Raw genomic sequence first — 15,884 nt, forward strand, 5'->3', positions numbered from 1 at the left:
TTCTTTTTGATGTATTTTAGAAGGTCATAAATGTACAAGGCTGGTAGGGTCATTACTTTTGCTTTTAAAAATAGTGGTTTGCAGCTCTCAGTTTGGGGTACATTGTACACTGCTCTAATTGCTTTCTTTTGCAGCCTGAATATGTCTTCTTTCATTGAGGTGTTTCCCCATATTAGTGTACCATAGCTTATAATTGAGTGGAACATACCATGGTACGCCAACATTGCAGTTCTTTCATTAGCTATGTTCCGTATTCTTTTTATACCAAAAATTGCTGAATTTAGTTTGGGTATTAGGTATTCTGCATGCTTGTTCCAGCGCAGGAACTGGTCAATGTGTACTCCGAGGAATTTTGCTTCTGGTACCCTTTGTTCGGTAAATGTTGCACTGTTGATGATTGATGTGTTTTCATTTGTTCTAAACTGTACAATATTTGTTTTTGATTCATTTAGTATTAGCTTGTTTTTATTGCACCACTTTTTCATTTTTTCAAATATTTTTTTAATCTTTTCCTCCAGTTCTTCAGAGTTACTTGCTTCAACTAAGATACTGACATCATCAGCAAAGTTGACAAGGTGACCATCACTTATGTATTTTTGTAGTTCATTTATAAAGAGTAGGAATAGTAGTGGACCTAACACCGATCCTTGCGGAACTCCACATTTTATGTACTCTGGATTAGACCTATAGGCTTTGGTTGTTTCCCCGTCACTGTGGTTGATTTCCACAATTTGTTGCCGTTGATTGAGATATGATTCCATCCAGGCCTGTATGCTACCTCTTATACCACATGAACTAAGCTTCTTCAGGAGTATTTTGTGGTCAACTAAATCAAAAGCTTTGGACATGTCAAAAAATATTCCAGTCAGTAGTCTCTTCTTATCAAATGAGTTATATATTTGTTGTATGAAATCCACAATTGCATCTGAAGTATTCTTGTCTTTAATAAAACCAAATTGGGTATCAGAGAGGATGTTATATTTGTAGAGGTAATCCCGTAACTTCTGTTCCATTATTATTTCAAAAATTTTTGAGAAGGTAGTGATATTTGAGACTGGTCTATAGTTTACTTTTTCCGTTTCTTCTGCTTTTTTATATATTGGCATAACTTTGGATAATTTTAGTAGGTCTGGGAATATACCTTCATCAAATGATTTTTGTACCAGGTGCTTTAGTGGTTGTACTAGTGGTAGATGACATACTTTAATTATTTCATCACAGACTTCATCGTATCCAGAGCACTTTTTGTTTTTTAGTTTTGCTATAGCTAGTATAATATCATTTTCTGTGACTTTACTTAAATACATTGAGAATTCTTTTTCTCTATTTATAGTGCCTTCTTCATTATAATTATTTTCTTGCAGTTTTTCAGCTAGAGTGCAGTAGTATTTATTAAATTCTTCTGATACAGTTTGTGGATCTGTAGAAACTGTGTTATTTTCTAATTTGATTTTTATATTTTTGTGTTCTGCTTCTGGTTTTCCCATGTGTTTATTAATTAACTTCCATACTGCTTTTGACACATTTTTTGCATTTTTGATTTCATTTTCTATGAATTTTGCCTTTGCTGTTTTTAAAACCTTTCGGTATATTGTCCTATACTTTTTAAAATATTCCATATGGTTCGGATCTTTGCTTTCCTTTGTCTTCCTACATAGTTCCCTGAAATTCCTTGATGTAATTTCAATTCCTTTTGTGACCCACTTTTTGTTTTCTTCATGACCTATCTTAATCCTCTTCACTGGGAAGTATTTGTCATACAACCCTATAAAAGTTTTGTGAAAATTTGCAAACTTTTCATTAACATGATCTGCTTCATATACCTCCGTCCATTTTTGTTCTTCAAGTTCCCTCAGAAATAGGGCTATTTTTGGTTGTGGGTACACTCTTTGATATCTGTATTTGATTCTTTTACTATTCTCATTTTTATTGAAAGAGACATACTGCAAGTAATGGTCTGAGATTCCTGCTTCTACGCTGCATTCACTTCTGAATTCTTTCATGTCTACATTAGTTATTATATGGTCTATTGCAGTCTTACAGTAACCCATGTCTCTTGTGTACTTGTCAGTTGTGGTGTATAACCCTTCTTGAGACAGAAAATACTCAAACTCTTTCCTTATGTTCATTTTGTTCTTATCACAGGTCATTATGTCAATGTTTATATCTCCACAAATAAAAAGGTTTTTGTTCATTTTAATTTTTTTGAGACATTTTGCAAGTTGTCTATAAAATATTTCCAGGTCCCCTTTTGGTGGCCTGTATATACATATCACAGTGTTCTTTTCAGTCTTTATCGCTGTTGCTTCAAAGTTACCTTCCACGTTTAATTCTTGTATAGGGATCTCCTTGTATTGCACTCCTTTCTTCACATAAATAGCAGCTCCCCCACCACCTTGTTTTTCCCTACAATAAATTGAGCCACACACATATCCTTCTATCATGTTCCTTGCGGTTCCAGGGGTATTTAGTTTATGCTCTGTAACACAGAGATTTTGTATATTCATATCCTTGCACATCAATTCAAGTTTATGGGTTTTGCTTGTTATCCCGTTCACATTTATGTGACATATATTACTATTGCTTAGTCTTGGTAAGGCTTTCTGTTCAGTGGCATCTTCTAAAAAAAATTATTTTCTCTTACTTCACTCTCCTCACTTTTTCCGTATTTTGTGTTTGGTTGACTCGATTCATCTTGATTCATTATTGTATAAGCCAGTCTCTCACACAATATATTTTTGCCTTTCATATTTAGATGCAGTCCTTGCTTGGTGTAGCAGAGTTTATTTAATTTTTCTGTTGTGGCATCAAATTGAATAGGAGTGTTCTTGCATTTTTCACTAATATAGTCATTGGCATTGCATATCGTATTATTCAGATACTCTTTGTCATATCTCACTGGAATGGCAGTCATCAGTACTTTGACTTTTTTTGAGGCTTGATGTATACTATACATTGCTTCATCTATATCTTGTTGCGGTGATTGCTTGGGTGTTTTAATGCTGTTGGTTCCTCCTATTATTACCACTATATCATTACTATTTAGATCTTTGGTTAATTCACTTATTGGCTGTGCTACTTTTCCTAGTGTTGCATTCGGCTTTATAAATCCCACTACTTTGTAGTTACTTGGTAATTTGGTGGCAAGCTTTGCTGATAGGTCTCTTCCATGGCTGTCTGCTAGTAACAACACTTTGCGTTTCCTTTCACTTCTTAATTTTGTATTGTATTCATCATCATTCTGTAGCGCCTCTGTCTCATTAGTATTTTCCAGGTTTTGCAGTATACTAAACCTGTTGTTTGTGGTGATGTCATTTCTTCCATTGATGTTTATTTTGCTTTTTGCTTTGAATGGCTTTGGTGATTGGCTCCATGTGAATGATAGGTTAAGTTTATCTCTATTGTTTTGGCAGAGCTTTTCCACTTTTTGATTTGATTGACTATGTGCCTCTCTTTCCACCTCATTAAGTGTTTCTTCCATTAGGATCTTCATTTCTTTGAGTTCATTTCTCAATGATACAATCTCCATGAGTCGAACATCTAACTTGTCGCTTAGTTCATTCACTTGTGTTTTCAGCTTCTCATTTTCATTTTTGAGTGTTGTCATTTTATCATTTTCATTATCATTTCTTGTCTCAGTCTCCTCACCCTCATTTCTTTTCTTTTCATCTTCATTTCTGCCAGTTTTACAGCAGACTCTGCATACATAACCTTCACTGCTATTATCATCATTGGGGTTTCTGTTTTCACATTTGTTGTGATAGGATTTCTTGCAATTGCTGCACTGTACACCCTTTTTCAAGGTTTTCCTACACTTATTACATTTCAAGTCCTCTTTAGGATCACTTTCTTCAATTAAATTCATTTTAGTAACATTCAGACTATCTGACTAGTTGGCTGACTGCCAGAAGGGAAACCAGTGACAGGGGAGAAGGGAGAGAGGAGACATGGGGAAGGGGTGCCAGACTGAGCGAATCACAAAGGAGAGGGGGGACGGGGTGGTGCTGAAGGGGCCCCCGCAATCAAGGGGCGTTAGATACGGAGAGCCAGCGCGGTGAAAAATCGAAGTCCCACGGCGCAGCCTGGCTGGAGGGAGGGGGACGGGGGGAGGGGCTGGAGAGAGGGAGAGGAAAGAGAAGGGAGGGGGCTGGAGTGGTGGGAGGAGGAGGCGCGCAAACTGTAGCGGTCAGCACTTCTCAACAGGCGCGAGTGAGACGGAGAGAGAGCGAGAGGGTAGTCAGGGAGAGCGAGGGGGGAGCAGGGGGGAGTGGGAGAGAGGGTGAACGTAGGCAGGCAGGGGCGGCCCCGCAGCTCCCATCCCTGCTCCGTACACTCCTGGCAGGTACATCCACTGCCGGGCAAATCGCATAGTCAAGCAAGACAGCCTAATTTAAACCTCCCACAATAAAACTGTCGTTTCGATTTGTGTGTTTTCTGCTCTTCCAAACTTTAAGAACTTGGCAAAACGAGAGGATTAATGACTCTGGGATGCAGGTAATTTAGGGGGAGGGGAGAGTGTTGCGAATGCTATACCCGCGGGGATGCCCAACCCTTTGACTCGACCGTCCCCACCCCGGTGAGATGGCGAGGGATTTCACTTCTCGGGGCCGCCTACGTCCAACTGGTGACTGCCGCATCCGCGACTTCACGGCCGGAGCACTTCCGGCCGACGCTTGTCATCAGGAAAACGATCCGCACACACACGCACTCTCTCTCCCTCTCGTGCTGCGTCTCACTCTTTTACGGCCTAGAGGCTACTGCCTCATCCCGGAGAACGTGGCACAACGTGTCGGAACGTAGAGAACGTAAAAACGTTGGAACGTCAAAAGGGACGGACAACCTCTATAAAACAAAAATAACGCTCGCTTCTTATTTTACGAGTCGTCCGTGATCACGGCAGAGGACGACACAACGAGCCGCGCGCACTTACACGTGTGTAACAGTCACACACGACAGAGGTTTTGACAGGTAGCGCTCGCTAAGGACGGTAAGTGGTGCTGGAGCTTCCACTCCAGGATAGGGCTCTCACTTTTGCCCGCATACCCGGGTAACCCGAGTAGCCGCCCGCCCGGGTAGGAACCGGGTAAACGGGTAGTTTCACCGGGTAACACGGGTTTACCCGAGTACCCGGGTAGAACCGGCGGAACCGCGCACAGTTAAACCCTTACGAAACATCCGAATCGTTCGTATTACGAAGGATTTGGCATTTTTCTTCGTAAGACTTTAACAGTGCGCCTGGCTGTAGGTAGGCAATTTGACATACCGGGTCTACCCGGGTACCCGGATTACTCGGGTTACCCGCTGTTACCCGGTAGGACCCGTTTACCCGGTTCCTACCCGGGTTACCCGCATTGAAATCCATTTTGTGATACTTTTACTGAATTTTTGCGATAACTGGTGTTTTGCGATTCCCACGCTAATAGGCATGATAACTCCAAAAAATGTGATAAAAGTATCACAATACTGTGACACTTTCATCATATTTTGGGGGGTTATCATGCCAAATTTAGCGTGGGAATCGCAAAACACCAGTTATCGCATGGTTTTGTGTTAAAAGTATCGCAAAACCAGACTCAGTGCGAGTGTCCGCCCGGACCGGGTTTTGAGAGCCCTACTCCAGGACCTCAACCAACATTTCTTTCTGATCGGCCAGCGGAGCGGGACGCAGGTCTCCGGGGACGAGGGGTGCTGGACAAGGGGCAGGCCCAGGTGGGGGAGGAAAGGGGGGAGTTGATGGCGTTGAATAGCTCGTCTGCTTTCAGGGAGTCGCGACAGAGTTTGAAAACTTCCGCTCAGTGAATAGGAGACAGTCGGCCACTGGATACCGTCCTGCCCCACCCAGGCAGACGGCTCCGCTCGGCTCGACTCGCCAAAACTGCTGCCCCTGCAGATCCACACGAATAGCAACACGGGGTGGCCGGGCCGCGTCCGAAGAGCCTCGCCCAAGAGTCGGCGGCGGAGCATCGGCTGCGTCCGAAAGTGACTCGCCGCGCTGCATTCCCCGGCTGTGCAGACGCACGGGCAGCGCGACGGACGGACGAGCGAACGGGCGTTTAGGTCGCTGCAAAGTCACTTGAGACAGCGCCAATTCAGTCGTAACCCATTCTGGATTTTAAACACCGTTTTAATCACGAATCGTACAATGCGCACGATACGGCTTGGCCCAAGGCTTTGGCCTCACCTTGACGGATCCACCCCCTTCCTCTCCTTTTACATTCCTTGGCCCTCAAGCTGGAGGTTATCAGCGATAATACACTGGTAAAACAAGTGTTTAATTTTGCACGTCAATTGACGTTTAAGTTCAAGTGTGCATTTTCTCGACACTTTGTGGTGTCTAACTAAGTTATACGTCAGTTGGTGTTTAAACTTTCGACACTTCCGAAACGTATAGCAGCTGCACACCGTATGGTTCCCTATTGACAGCATAGAACTGTGTGTGTCCAAGTGTGCAGAATTTAAACGTTTACAAAACGTCTAAAATTTGCACAACACGCAAGTGTGCAACTTGAGTTAAACACCATGTAATGTGCTAAATCACAACTTGCACACGTTTGCTGTGCAAATATTGCACACTTGTTTTACCAGTGTATAATACGGTTTTCACGACGTGGAAGTGAAAGGGAGCAATCCCAAGCACAGTGCGCTACGCCGTCTCAAAGTTCCTGTTCCCAACCGCGCTGCCCGCCGAGCCTTGCCGCTGCCCTCTGACCCCCCAGTCTGCCCTCGCATGAGATAGAAATTGGCTCGCTTGCACCACTAGGTGCATGACGTTTCGCCACGGCTGCACGCGCCCACCGAATCGCTTTTTATTCTATTTCCTATTTCACGGCCCCCCTTTTCTATCTCTCATTTTTATTTTTTTCGTTTGCGCCTTTATTTTGTTATCGTTGTGTCGCTATAGGGTATAAAACATTCTCCTTTACTTCTGATTATTTCGACGTCATTGTCACGCCGTTCAGCGCGTGATTATAATACACTACCTGCACAACTGCACGCTGCCCTGGGCGGGCAGAGAGCCTTTGCTTGCCCACGGTTGTAAATTAGCAAGTTGGGCTTGTGGAGTAGCCCAGCTTGCCCATTGATTGGGCGGGTAATTTTCATAGCCCCGTGGGCTTGCCAATCAACACTCCCACTGGGCAGGGAATTTTGACAACCCTGGGCTTCATGTGTGGGGTTGCCAAGCCCACGGTAGGTAAAATCGCAAGTAATTTTTTTTACAGTGCATCAATAAAAGTCCACGGTTACAAACGTCTCTTAAGTGTGTTACCCTCTAAGCAGGCACTCCACCAATGAACTGATGACAAATCGAACTAATGGACGCAAATTAAATGTCCGAAGTCAAAAATGATTTCGAGGGGTGGTTTTGACTTTGTGGTACTCCGCGCTTCGAGCCCGAACTGCGTTATCGCCCGTACTTTTAAAATGAGAATGGGCAGCAACAAGGAAATGCGCTTGTTCCCCGGCACATATTCCCCGCTGCGTCTGCTGATCGTGCTGACTTGCAATCACCGATCAATAAGTTGTGCGTGGGCTTGCGGCGCTGCCTTTCCGACATTGATACCGACATCGACACCTCGTCATGAGGTAACAGTTCTTATAGATTTCGTTAAGGTAAACTTCAGTTTCCGAGGTCGTCTTAAACGACGGGTAGCGCTTTCCTCGTTGGGAGAGGCAGGAGATGCCGACACGAAATGTCTCAGCTGCTGATGAGCAGCACAAATTAGATGCTGACCCGCTGACGGGAACCGAACCGCGTGGCGTAGTTTGAGCCGCGCGCACCAAGATGCACTTTAAGTAAAAATTTTCTGCATTCAAGCTGTTCCCTGCCCTTACTCAACATTTCCTTATTCAGTTGGAATTAAAAGCGGCCTGTTTAGTTGCGCCGATTTCAGACGACTCTGCTGTTAGTTCGCCGTGTCGTGAGAAATCGGCATGGTGGAGGAACTTAGTTACATAATATAATACGGCTCACACGACATTTGTACGCGCACACAAAATGTTTATGTTACTACTGTTGTGCATGATTATGGACGAACAATTAGAAGGATCTACATAAATACCATGTGGTAATGTACACACGCGCCCCAATGTTACGAGTTGAATACTCCCCTCCAGTAAGACGCCATGGCCCGGCCCCTGTGCTGTGGCTCGACTACAGCCCGAGCGAGTAGGCAAACCCGCAACGCTGCATCGCGTGCACAGAAACACGCGTTACATAATTATTAGGACAGATTGATGAGGGACGATTTTTATACGTTGTTACAAAGCTTGCTGTGCGGGCTTTGAGAACATTACAATTGTGTTGTACATATTTGTCACCGGTCGCCTGTATGCTGTTGTGTAGTCATGAGTGTGGATCAGCACGCTCAGCACATGCAAATTTAATATTAACTGCAAAAAGGACGAAAAAAGCCAGCGCGTGCAGCAGTAAGGCCATGACATGAGCCACACGAAACAAATGTAAAGCAAAAGTATATTGTCTGATGATTAGTCATATGTCACGGCCTTGCTGCACGTGCCGACATGAATTCTCTTCTTTTTACAAGGCTTTAATCTGCAAGTGCAGAGCGTCGTAGTGTATCTCGTACAGGGTTGGGTCACATGATGCTCATGCCGAAGGTCGGCGTGTGACGATAATGTTATGAAAGTATCTAATTCAGATATGACATGATAAAAATAAGTAAATTTAGCTTTTAAAAGAACTTTTATTCAATATGTAAGAATTGCAAAGCAAGCAAAACAGACGTTTTGACTGAAAAGCATAAAGGTCAAAATCAAGCTGCTACGGTTATTTTGACTTTGCAATCTGCCTATTTGTAGTCACGGCTCCTCCCCGATGCCCTTTTTACCCTTCCTCCATTTTCTCCAACGGTGCGGTCGAAGTCAACGAAAATCAGGTAAATAAATTCGATTTCGACTCTGAATACGACAGTGTTGAGCGAAGAGGAAACACTAATTGCCGATTATAATTATGTATGTTACTTTGTGCATTTTGGAGCGCACGCTGCAGCAGCCGACGGATTTGTTTTGGCGAGGGTTGCGGCTGAGTTCTGTTTAGCGGATCAGAAACTATTTTTTGCACCTCACCATCACCTCAACTATTTCGGAATGTCATTCTTTTCACAACGGAACAAAAGTTTTATTCAGTTTTCCCCGAACTCGAGTTTCCTTCCCCTAAAACGGTAAGAAAATAAGAAATTTATTCCACTTAGTCATTTGGTGTCATTCACCCTACGGAAGTCAACAGCACCACGCATAATAATTGATCGGTGATTGCGAATCAGACTGATCAGCAGACACAGCGGGGAGCACACAAGCGCATTTCCCTGCAGCTGTTGCAGCAGGTTTACATATTGATGGACTAAAAGTCCAGGCGATAAAGCGGCCTCGGCTTTGGCCGTCAATATGTGTGTCAGGGCTACGCAGAACGGACTACCTTAGGCGGATCTGAACTGCACCCAAAACTGGACCACGGCGTCTTCAGAAAGTTTGAATTGAAGTTCATGCGCGGTTTAAGTCCGTCTGACAGAGGGGGCGATTTCCTGTGGATTGCCTATTTTCAGGGGTTTTGTAGGAAAAATTGTGTACCTACCAAAGGGGACGAAAGGGGGGGGGAGGGGGGGGGCGATTCTCCCCGCCCACCCTCCAGAAAACTGCGCCTGTAAGTTGTAATTTAGAAGTAATTAACAGTTAAGTTGCACACACTGTAAAAAGCTTACGAACAAAATGCTTTGCATCGTTACGGACAATTTTTGTTCTTTACATTGCAAAGAAATTGTTCGTATTGCAAAGCCATTGTTTTTAAGGCTAGACAGGTTCTTACAAACAATTGGTTTGCATTACGAACTATTTGTTTGTATAAGTACGAAAAATTAGTTCGTAATACAGCGCTTCAAAATCCTTCGTAAGCTACGAAGGTTTTGGTTTGCATTACAAACCTATTGTTCGTAAGCAATTTACAGTGCACCCATCCTTCTTTAATTTATAGAACCTGCGTAAAAGCTTGCAAGTGGCTGTGTGTGAGTTGAGCACTGTTGTGCAGTAGTTGAATACCCACAATCAGGTTTAACACTCGCAAATGTATAACAGGTGGAAGAACACGGATGAGTGATTAGGCAGTCGCTCCCGACTAGCCTCAGCGGGCGCGGCTCCTGGAATGTGTAGAAGGGCCTTCTGACATTGGCCCCGGGGCCACTGATACCATCGGGCCACTGTATGCGTGAGTGTGCGTTCGAGATGTGCGGGGCGGTCATTGACACAGATGTCAACAGTTTTCCTCGCGCTTTCTCTCAACCCAGGTGCGCATTTTTGCTGGGTGTCCAGCATCCAGCACCGACCGAAAATAAAATTACCGTACTTGTAAATTCTCAGATAATTTCCGGGTTTCCTGGGTCGCTCGACGCCAAGTTCGCACTGAAAATGCCAGAGTCAGATATCTTACTCTCAGGAAAGTGAGATCAGTGACACAAAAAATCTTACTCTCCTGAGAGCGAGATATCTGACTCTCAATTTGAGTCATAATTTGCGGTTCTCGCCCAATGAGAGTGAGGTTCCTCACTGCAATTGGGCGAGGTCAGGGAAATCTTACTCCTCCAGAGTAAGAATTCGGTGCATAGGACTCAAATAGGGTGAGCGTTTTAGTCATCGCTCTGATTGAATGAGGCAAAATTGTCTCACTCATTTCGAGCACGACACCTCACTCAAAGGTTTTCAGTGGACAGTCGACACCCAACTATGAGATAATTTCTCACAGGACTTTCCACTTAATAATTTTCGACACGGAAATGGCAATATGCAAATGAGTAAGTGAAAGTTAAAGTGCACGTACAAAAGCTTGCATAGTTGATTGAGTCCCTACGAAGTCTACGCATGATTTGTTGACTGGAGAAGGCACTCAAAATGGAGTGCCAAAATAATTTTTTGAAGTTCAAGCCACGGTGTTTTGAAAACATCGATTTCAGCAAGAATTTTGTTATGCTACCCGATTTAAATAAATTAGGTTTCTCGACTAAAAACAGCAAGGTTAGATCATTATCGCTCAAACTCAGCTAGGTTGAAGTCACACTGGTGGGCGAAGAAGAATGTACTGTACATCAATTCATTACTGAAAACTAGAGAACTAACTGGAAACTAAACTACGTCGTACATTTACAGACTAAAATCGTAAAATAATAAGTTTCCTTAGAAGAAAAAAAACGGACGAGTGACTTAAAATGCACCCACTCATATGTTTTGTGCTATATTGATCATAAGTCAAGAGAAATGTCGTGTAATAACTTAACACTTACCTTGCATGGAAGCGTGAGCAAATTACACCTGGCCTCGCACCTGGCTGACCTGCTTTAGAAATGACCATCCTCCACGAAGCCTAAAAATGGTTTAAAATAGCGTATTAAGCTATAATTGCTGGGTCTATAAATTAAATGAAGGGCAGAACATAAAGAAGATGTATATATTTACTGCAGGTAAGATGCAGGAACTTCGTACTGTTCGCGGTAAAAGGCCGCCATTCCCAGTCAGACAGCCATTGGTTGGCTGTCGCGGCGCTGCCGCCAATGCCCCGCCCGACCATCTCTTATCGCGAAGACGTCACTTGCTATCGCTGTCAGTTCCACGAGACCAGACAGACGGGGGAGACAATAGACAGGAATCCGCGAATTAAAACAGAAACGAAGGAAAACGAATAAGTGCTTGCTGATTGAACAGATACAAATCGTTCGTTTTTCTGTTTTCCAAATTTTTCGCGAATGTCCAAAACCCTTTTAAAAAGCTATTTTATTATTCTTTTCCTTAAATGTCAGATTTTCAACATACTTATTAAAAGTGCGATCAATTTTATACAAATAATGCAATAGTGACCAAAATGCGATTCACACATTTTATTGCACCTAATAAAATTATCGCTTTAAAAAAACATGCCACATTTATGATTTTTATCGCTGGAAAATGTGTGAAAAGGTGAAAAATATACAGTTTGGGGGAAATGATAAGGCAATACTGTGTGTCAATTTTAATACTGCGCCCAATGCCCAATGCAATGATATGTAGAAATTGCATTTAGACAGTTGACTTCAAAGTCACTATTGCATTAGAATTTACCTTAAAACTACATGCACAGAGTGTTTGGTAAATTCCTACTTTTATTTAAAGAGAAGGAAAGAATTTGGAAAAACATTTTGTTTGACACACTTTTCTTTGAGTCACACGGTTATCGCACGGTACCTCTCGCACGATACCCACCGTCATTCCCACCCAGAGAGCCGTTTACTTGATACAAGTAAATCAGGGTTCTAAGAAACAAAATCTAGTTACTAGAACCGACTAAAATTTAGTAACCCCTTTTTCAACTAAATATCACAGCACCAATCAAATTAAGTCAGCTAGACTAAGTTATTTCATCGCCACGGATCAATTTTGGTCTACAGCCTAAAATTTCGTCGGTTTTGAATTTGGTTCTCTGGACTAAATGGTCTTCTGGGTGCCCTTGTCACACACTACCTTGTGAGTGACAAGATTGTCATACTACCTAGCGCGTGACAAAATTATCATACTACCTTGTGTGACAAGTTGTCACTCAATCTTGTGCGTGACAAAGTTGTAACTCAATCTTGTGTGTGACAAATTTGTCACTCTACCTTGTGTGTGACAAAGTTGTCCCTCTACCGTGTGTGTGATAAAGTTGTACCTCTACCTTTTGTGTGACAAAGTTGTCCCTCTACCTTCCGTGTGACAAAGTTGTCCCTCTACCTTCCGTGTGACAAAGTTGTCCCTGTACCTTGTGTGTGTCAAAGTTGTCTCTACCTTGTGTGTGACAAAATGGTCACTCTAACTTGTGTGTGACAAAATGGTCACTAACTTGTGTGTGACAAAATGGTCACTCTAACTTGTGTGTCACAAAATGGTCACTTTAACTTGAGTGTCACAAAATCGTCACTCTAACTTGTGTGTCACAAAATCGTCACTCTAACTTGTAAGTCACAAAATCGTCACTCTAACTTGTGTGTAAAAAATTGGTACACACCTTTTGTATGACAGAGTCAGTGTGCGCCGGACGAACTTGCCTAGGCGCTTTATCGCATTCGTCAGCACGCCTGCATCCTGCACAGTATAACCCAAAAATGGAACGGCACCGGTGGGCCTCCTGGTACCTTTCTTACTTTTCTTATCTTTCAAGAATCACAAAAAACGCAAAAGGTAATTCCTGCCTCCAGAGAGAATCGAACTCTCGACCCCCAGTTTACTAGACTGGTGCTCTAACCACTGAGCTATGGAGGCGGGCGATACGGTGCGGACGGAAATACGCGTGTGCTGAGGGCCAGCCGGGCCGGTCGGCATCGGCTCCCCGGCGCGGGGTCTGCAAAGGTCCCCGTCGGGAGGGGAGGGGGAAGAGGAGCGGACGGCGCGGCGGGAAGGAGGGGAGGGGGGCGTCGGGTGGTGAACAGAGGTGAGGCAGGTGAGGTGTGGGCAAAGTAGACCAGGCCACCTCATATACAAAGGAGCACACGGCCGATCAGTCACCGATACCACCGCCACACCAAAAGAGCGCAACCTCCCAGAGAGGGGAAATAAAATTTGTGGAACCTCGTAAATAATTGGAAATGGTGTCTTGCACGCGCAGGCTTGCGCAGGTGTGCTGTTGAACCATTAGGGCCGCGTGCTCAGCGCGGCTCGTCAGCTTATCGATGACTCGGCTAATCACCCGCCGGAAAACAAACGGACGGCGCGGACTACAATTGTTATTTACCTCTCATTAAAAGCGGAAAAGTGCGACCGCTCGCTCGCCAGCCGACCGAAAGGGTTAGGGCTGGTTATATCAAGCCACTTGTTTACAGGGAGTTCCAGGGGGTGAGGCGGGGCGCGTGCAAACAACAGAAGCGCCAGCGAAATGAGCGTGCGGTAGGAATGGCGTTATTACATCTTATTACTCCATGAAGGGCAGAGTGACTCGCAAAGTGTTTCCAATCGTGGCTCCGGAAAAGCGTTTTCAATAGTTTCCCCCACGCGGTCTGGAAAGAAGTGCCCCATGCTGCTCTGCGACGGCATCCTGAACAAGGGCCTGGCGGAGAAGGGGAGCAAACATACACCTCTGTATTTGTCTTGCCTGCTACGCCCGCCCTGCCCTCTGCGCCAGCAACGTGGCTATATATTTATTTATATCCCCGGGAAACATCGCAAACAAGGGTCAACCGTGACTGGCCCTTCGCTTCACAGAGAAAAGTGAGACCGAAAACCGGCGCTCAGAAAACGAGAAAACCCTCTCGAGAAGCGCGAAGCACATGTGGCGTGTCGGGCGTGGCACGTTTCCGACGCGGTGGCCGAGGAGCGGCGGCCACAGCTGCGCGGTGCTCGAGAGCGGCAGCGGAGGGACGGCCGCCAGAGCCGCAGTCGTGGCCGAGTGGTTAAGGCGACTGACTAGAAATCAGTTTCCCTCTGGGAGCGTAGGTTCGAGTCCTACCGACTGCGTAAACTTTTTTTGAACCCGAATCGACTGAGGTCTTTTAATTTAACGTCAGTGTTTGTTCGTAGGTCGAATAAAATTTTGGTATGATGAGATACATTGCAAGTACGTAAGTGTCGCACATTGATTAACTAAGTGTGCAACTGCTTAACACTCTAAGTGTGCAACAGCAAGTTGAATACTTGCAAAAGTACAATCCCGTAGCTGTACACTTGCAAGTTTTCAACTCCGTATAGGTGTGCACTTGCAAGTGTGCAACTCCTCTGTGGAACACTTTCTACACAGTAGCGTTACCTCTAAGGAAGAGTGCAACAGAGGAGTTGCAAGCCTACCCAGTCAAATATTTGCAAGTGTACAACTACAGAGTTGCACATTTTCAAGTATTCAACTTGCAGTTGCACACTTATAAGTGTTAAGCAGTTGCACACTTACTTTATCAGTGCAGGCGTGTCAGCTTCAATTGGCAGACTTAGAAAAGGTCTACAAAAAATTGTGTGAATTTTCCTTTGCACATTTTGGGGGCACCGCTAATAAATGTACGAATAGAAATTGACACACCTGCACGCGTGCGATATTCACACACTTGGGTTTCCTGTAGATATGCCTATAAGTATAGTCGCATGCTTGACGCATTTAGCGTTTCTTTAATGTTGCTCGTCTTTTCTTATCAATCTCTTCTTCAAAATTTTATGAATGTGACAAAATTACAAAATTCTTAAACGTAACGTTTAATACAAATAAATAAAAAGAAACTCTCCGGCGGGGAATCGAACCCCGGTCTCCCGCGTGACAGGCGGGGATACTGACCACTATACTACCGAAGATGCCTGAGAGGCACCGTCAACGCTCACGTTCGTAAGCGCCGAGGCAGGAAACGGGATCGCTGCTGCCGCCAGCCGAGCGAGGCCCGGGCCCGGGCGGGTCGCCTCCGCAGCGGCAGCCCCCCCCCCCCCCCACCTTTATCTCTCTTGCGCGCTTGCCAATAGACAGGCGGGCGCGAGAAAGAAAGGAGCATACACAGTTTCGGATGTCTCCCGGCGCGGCTCAGGGACGACACACACACACACACCACGTGGCTCTCGGAATAAACGCGGCGACGATGTGATAGACCGGTGCGGAGTAGGGGAGATGGGACAGTGGGGTGGGGACAGCAGCCCCCCCCCCCCCTCTACCCTTCCCCTTTAGGACAGGCACCTCTCTGAGAGTGTAGGCAACATATGAGCTACATTCCGCCTGGAAAAGAGCAAACAGCGTGCCGCGTCGCTCGCCCTGTAGGGCCCTTATGACGTGAAGAAAGAAAAAAGCAATATCATTTTGATTAAAGCAGGGGAAAATTGATGGTTAAACATGGTGCGTGCATACCAAACTATTTCATAAGAAGAACAACCATCTTGCGGCTTGGTCGACTCCTGTGAAATCCACCGAC

At 44.7% G+C, this 15,884-nt stretch overlaps 2 protein-coding genes and 3 non-coding genes across 6 annotated transcripts in view; 1 reads left to right on the forward strand and 4 right to left on the reverse strand.

Annotated features, from left to right (window-relative positions):
* Window positions 1-11,501, reverse strand: part of LOC127749282 (uncharacterized) — a 91,138-nt gene extending 79,637 nt beyond the window's left edge. Inside the window, exons 1-2 of the mRNA XM_052266781.1 lie at window positions 11,461-11,501; window positions 11,289-11,368 (exon numbers count right to left, since the gene is read on the reverse strand). Of these exons, the coding sequence (XP_052122741.1) occupies window positions 11,289-11,356 (68 nt within the window). The 5' untranslated portion in view covers window positions 11,357-11,368; window positions 11,461-11,501. The remainder of the gene's footprint in view (window positions 1-11,288; window positions 11,369-11,460) is intronic.
* The window catches only part of LOC127749281 (uncharacterized), a 23,578-nt gene that overhangs the window by 5,446 nt on the left and 2,248 nt on the right, over window positions 1-15,884 (reverse strand). The gene's annotated exons all lie outside the window — the stretch shown is intronic.
* Window positions 13,203-13,275, reverse strand: Trnat-agu (transfer RNA threonine (anticodon AGU)). The gene has a single exon. It is a non-coding gene; the product is annotated as a tRNA-Thr (tRNA).
* On the forward strand, window positions 14,382-14,463 carry Trnas-aga (transfer RNA serine (anticodon AGA)). Its single transcript has one exon. It is a non-coding gene; the product is annotated as a tRNA-Ser (tRNA).
* Window positions 15,211-15,282, reverse strand: Trnad-guc (transfer RNA aspartic acid (anticodon GUC)). The gene has a single exon. It is a non-coding gene; the product is annotated as a tRNA-Asp (tRNA).

Source organism: Frankliniella occidentalis, unplaced genomic scaffold (assembly GCF_000697945.3).
Source record: "Frankliniella occidentalis isolate FOCC.00 unplaced genomic scaffold, Focc_3.1 Scaffold42, whole genome shotgun sequence".
NCBI lineage: Eukaryota > Metazoa > Arthropoda > Insecta > Thysanoptera > Thripidae > Frankliniella > Frankliniella occidentalis.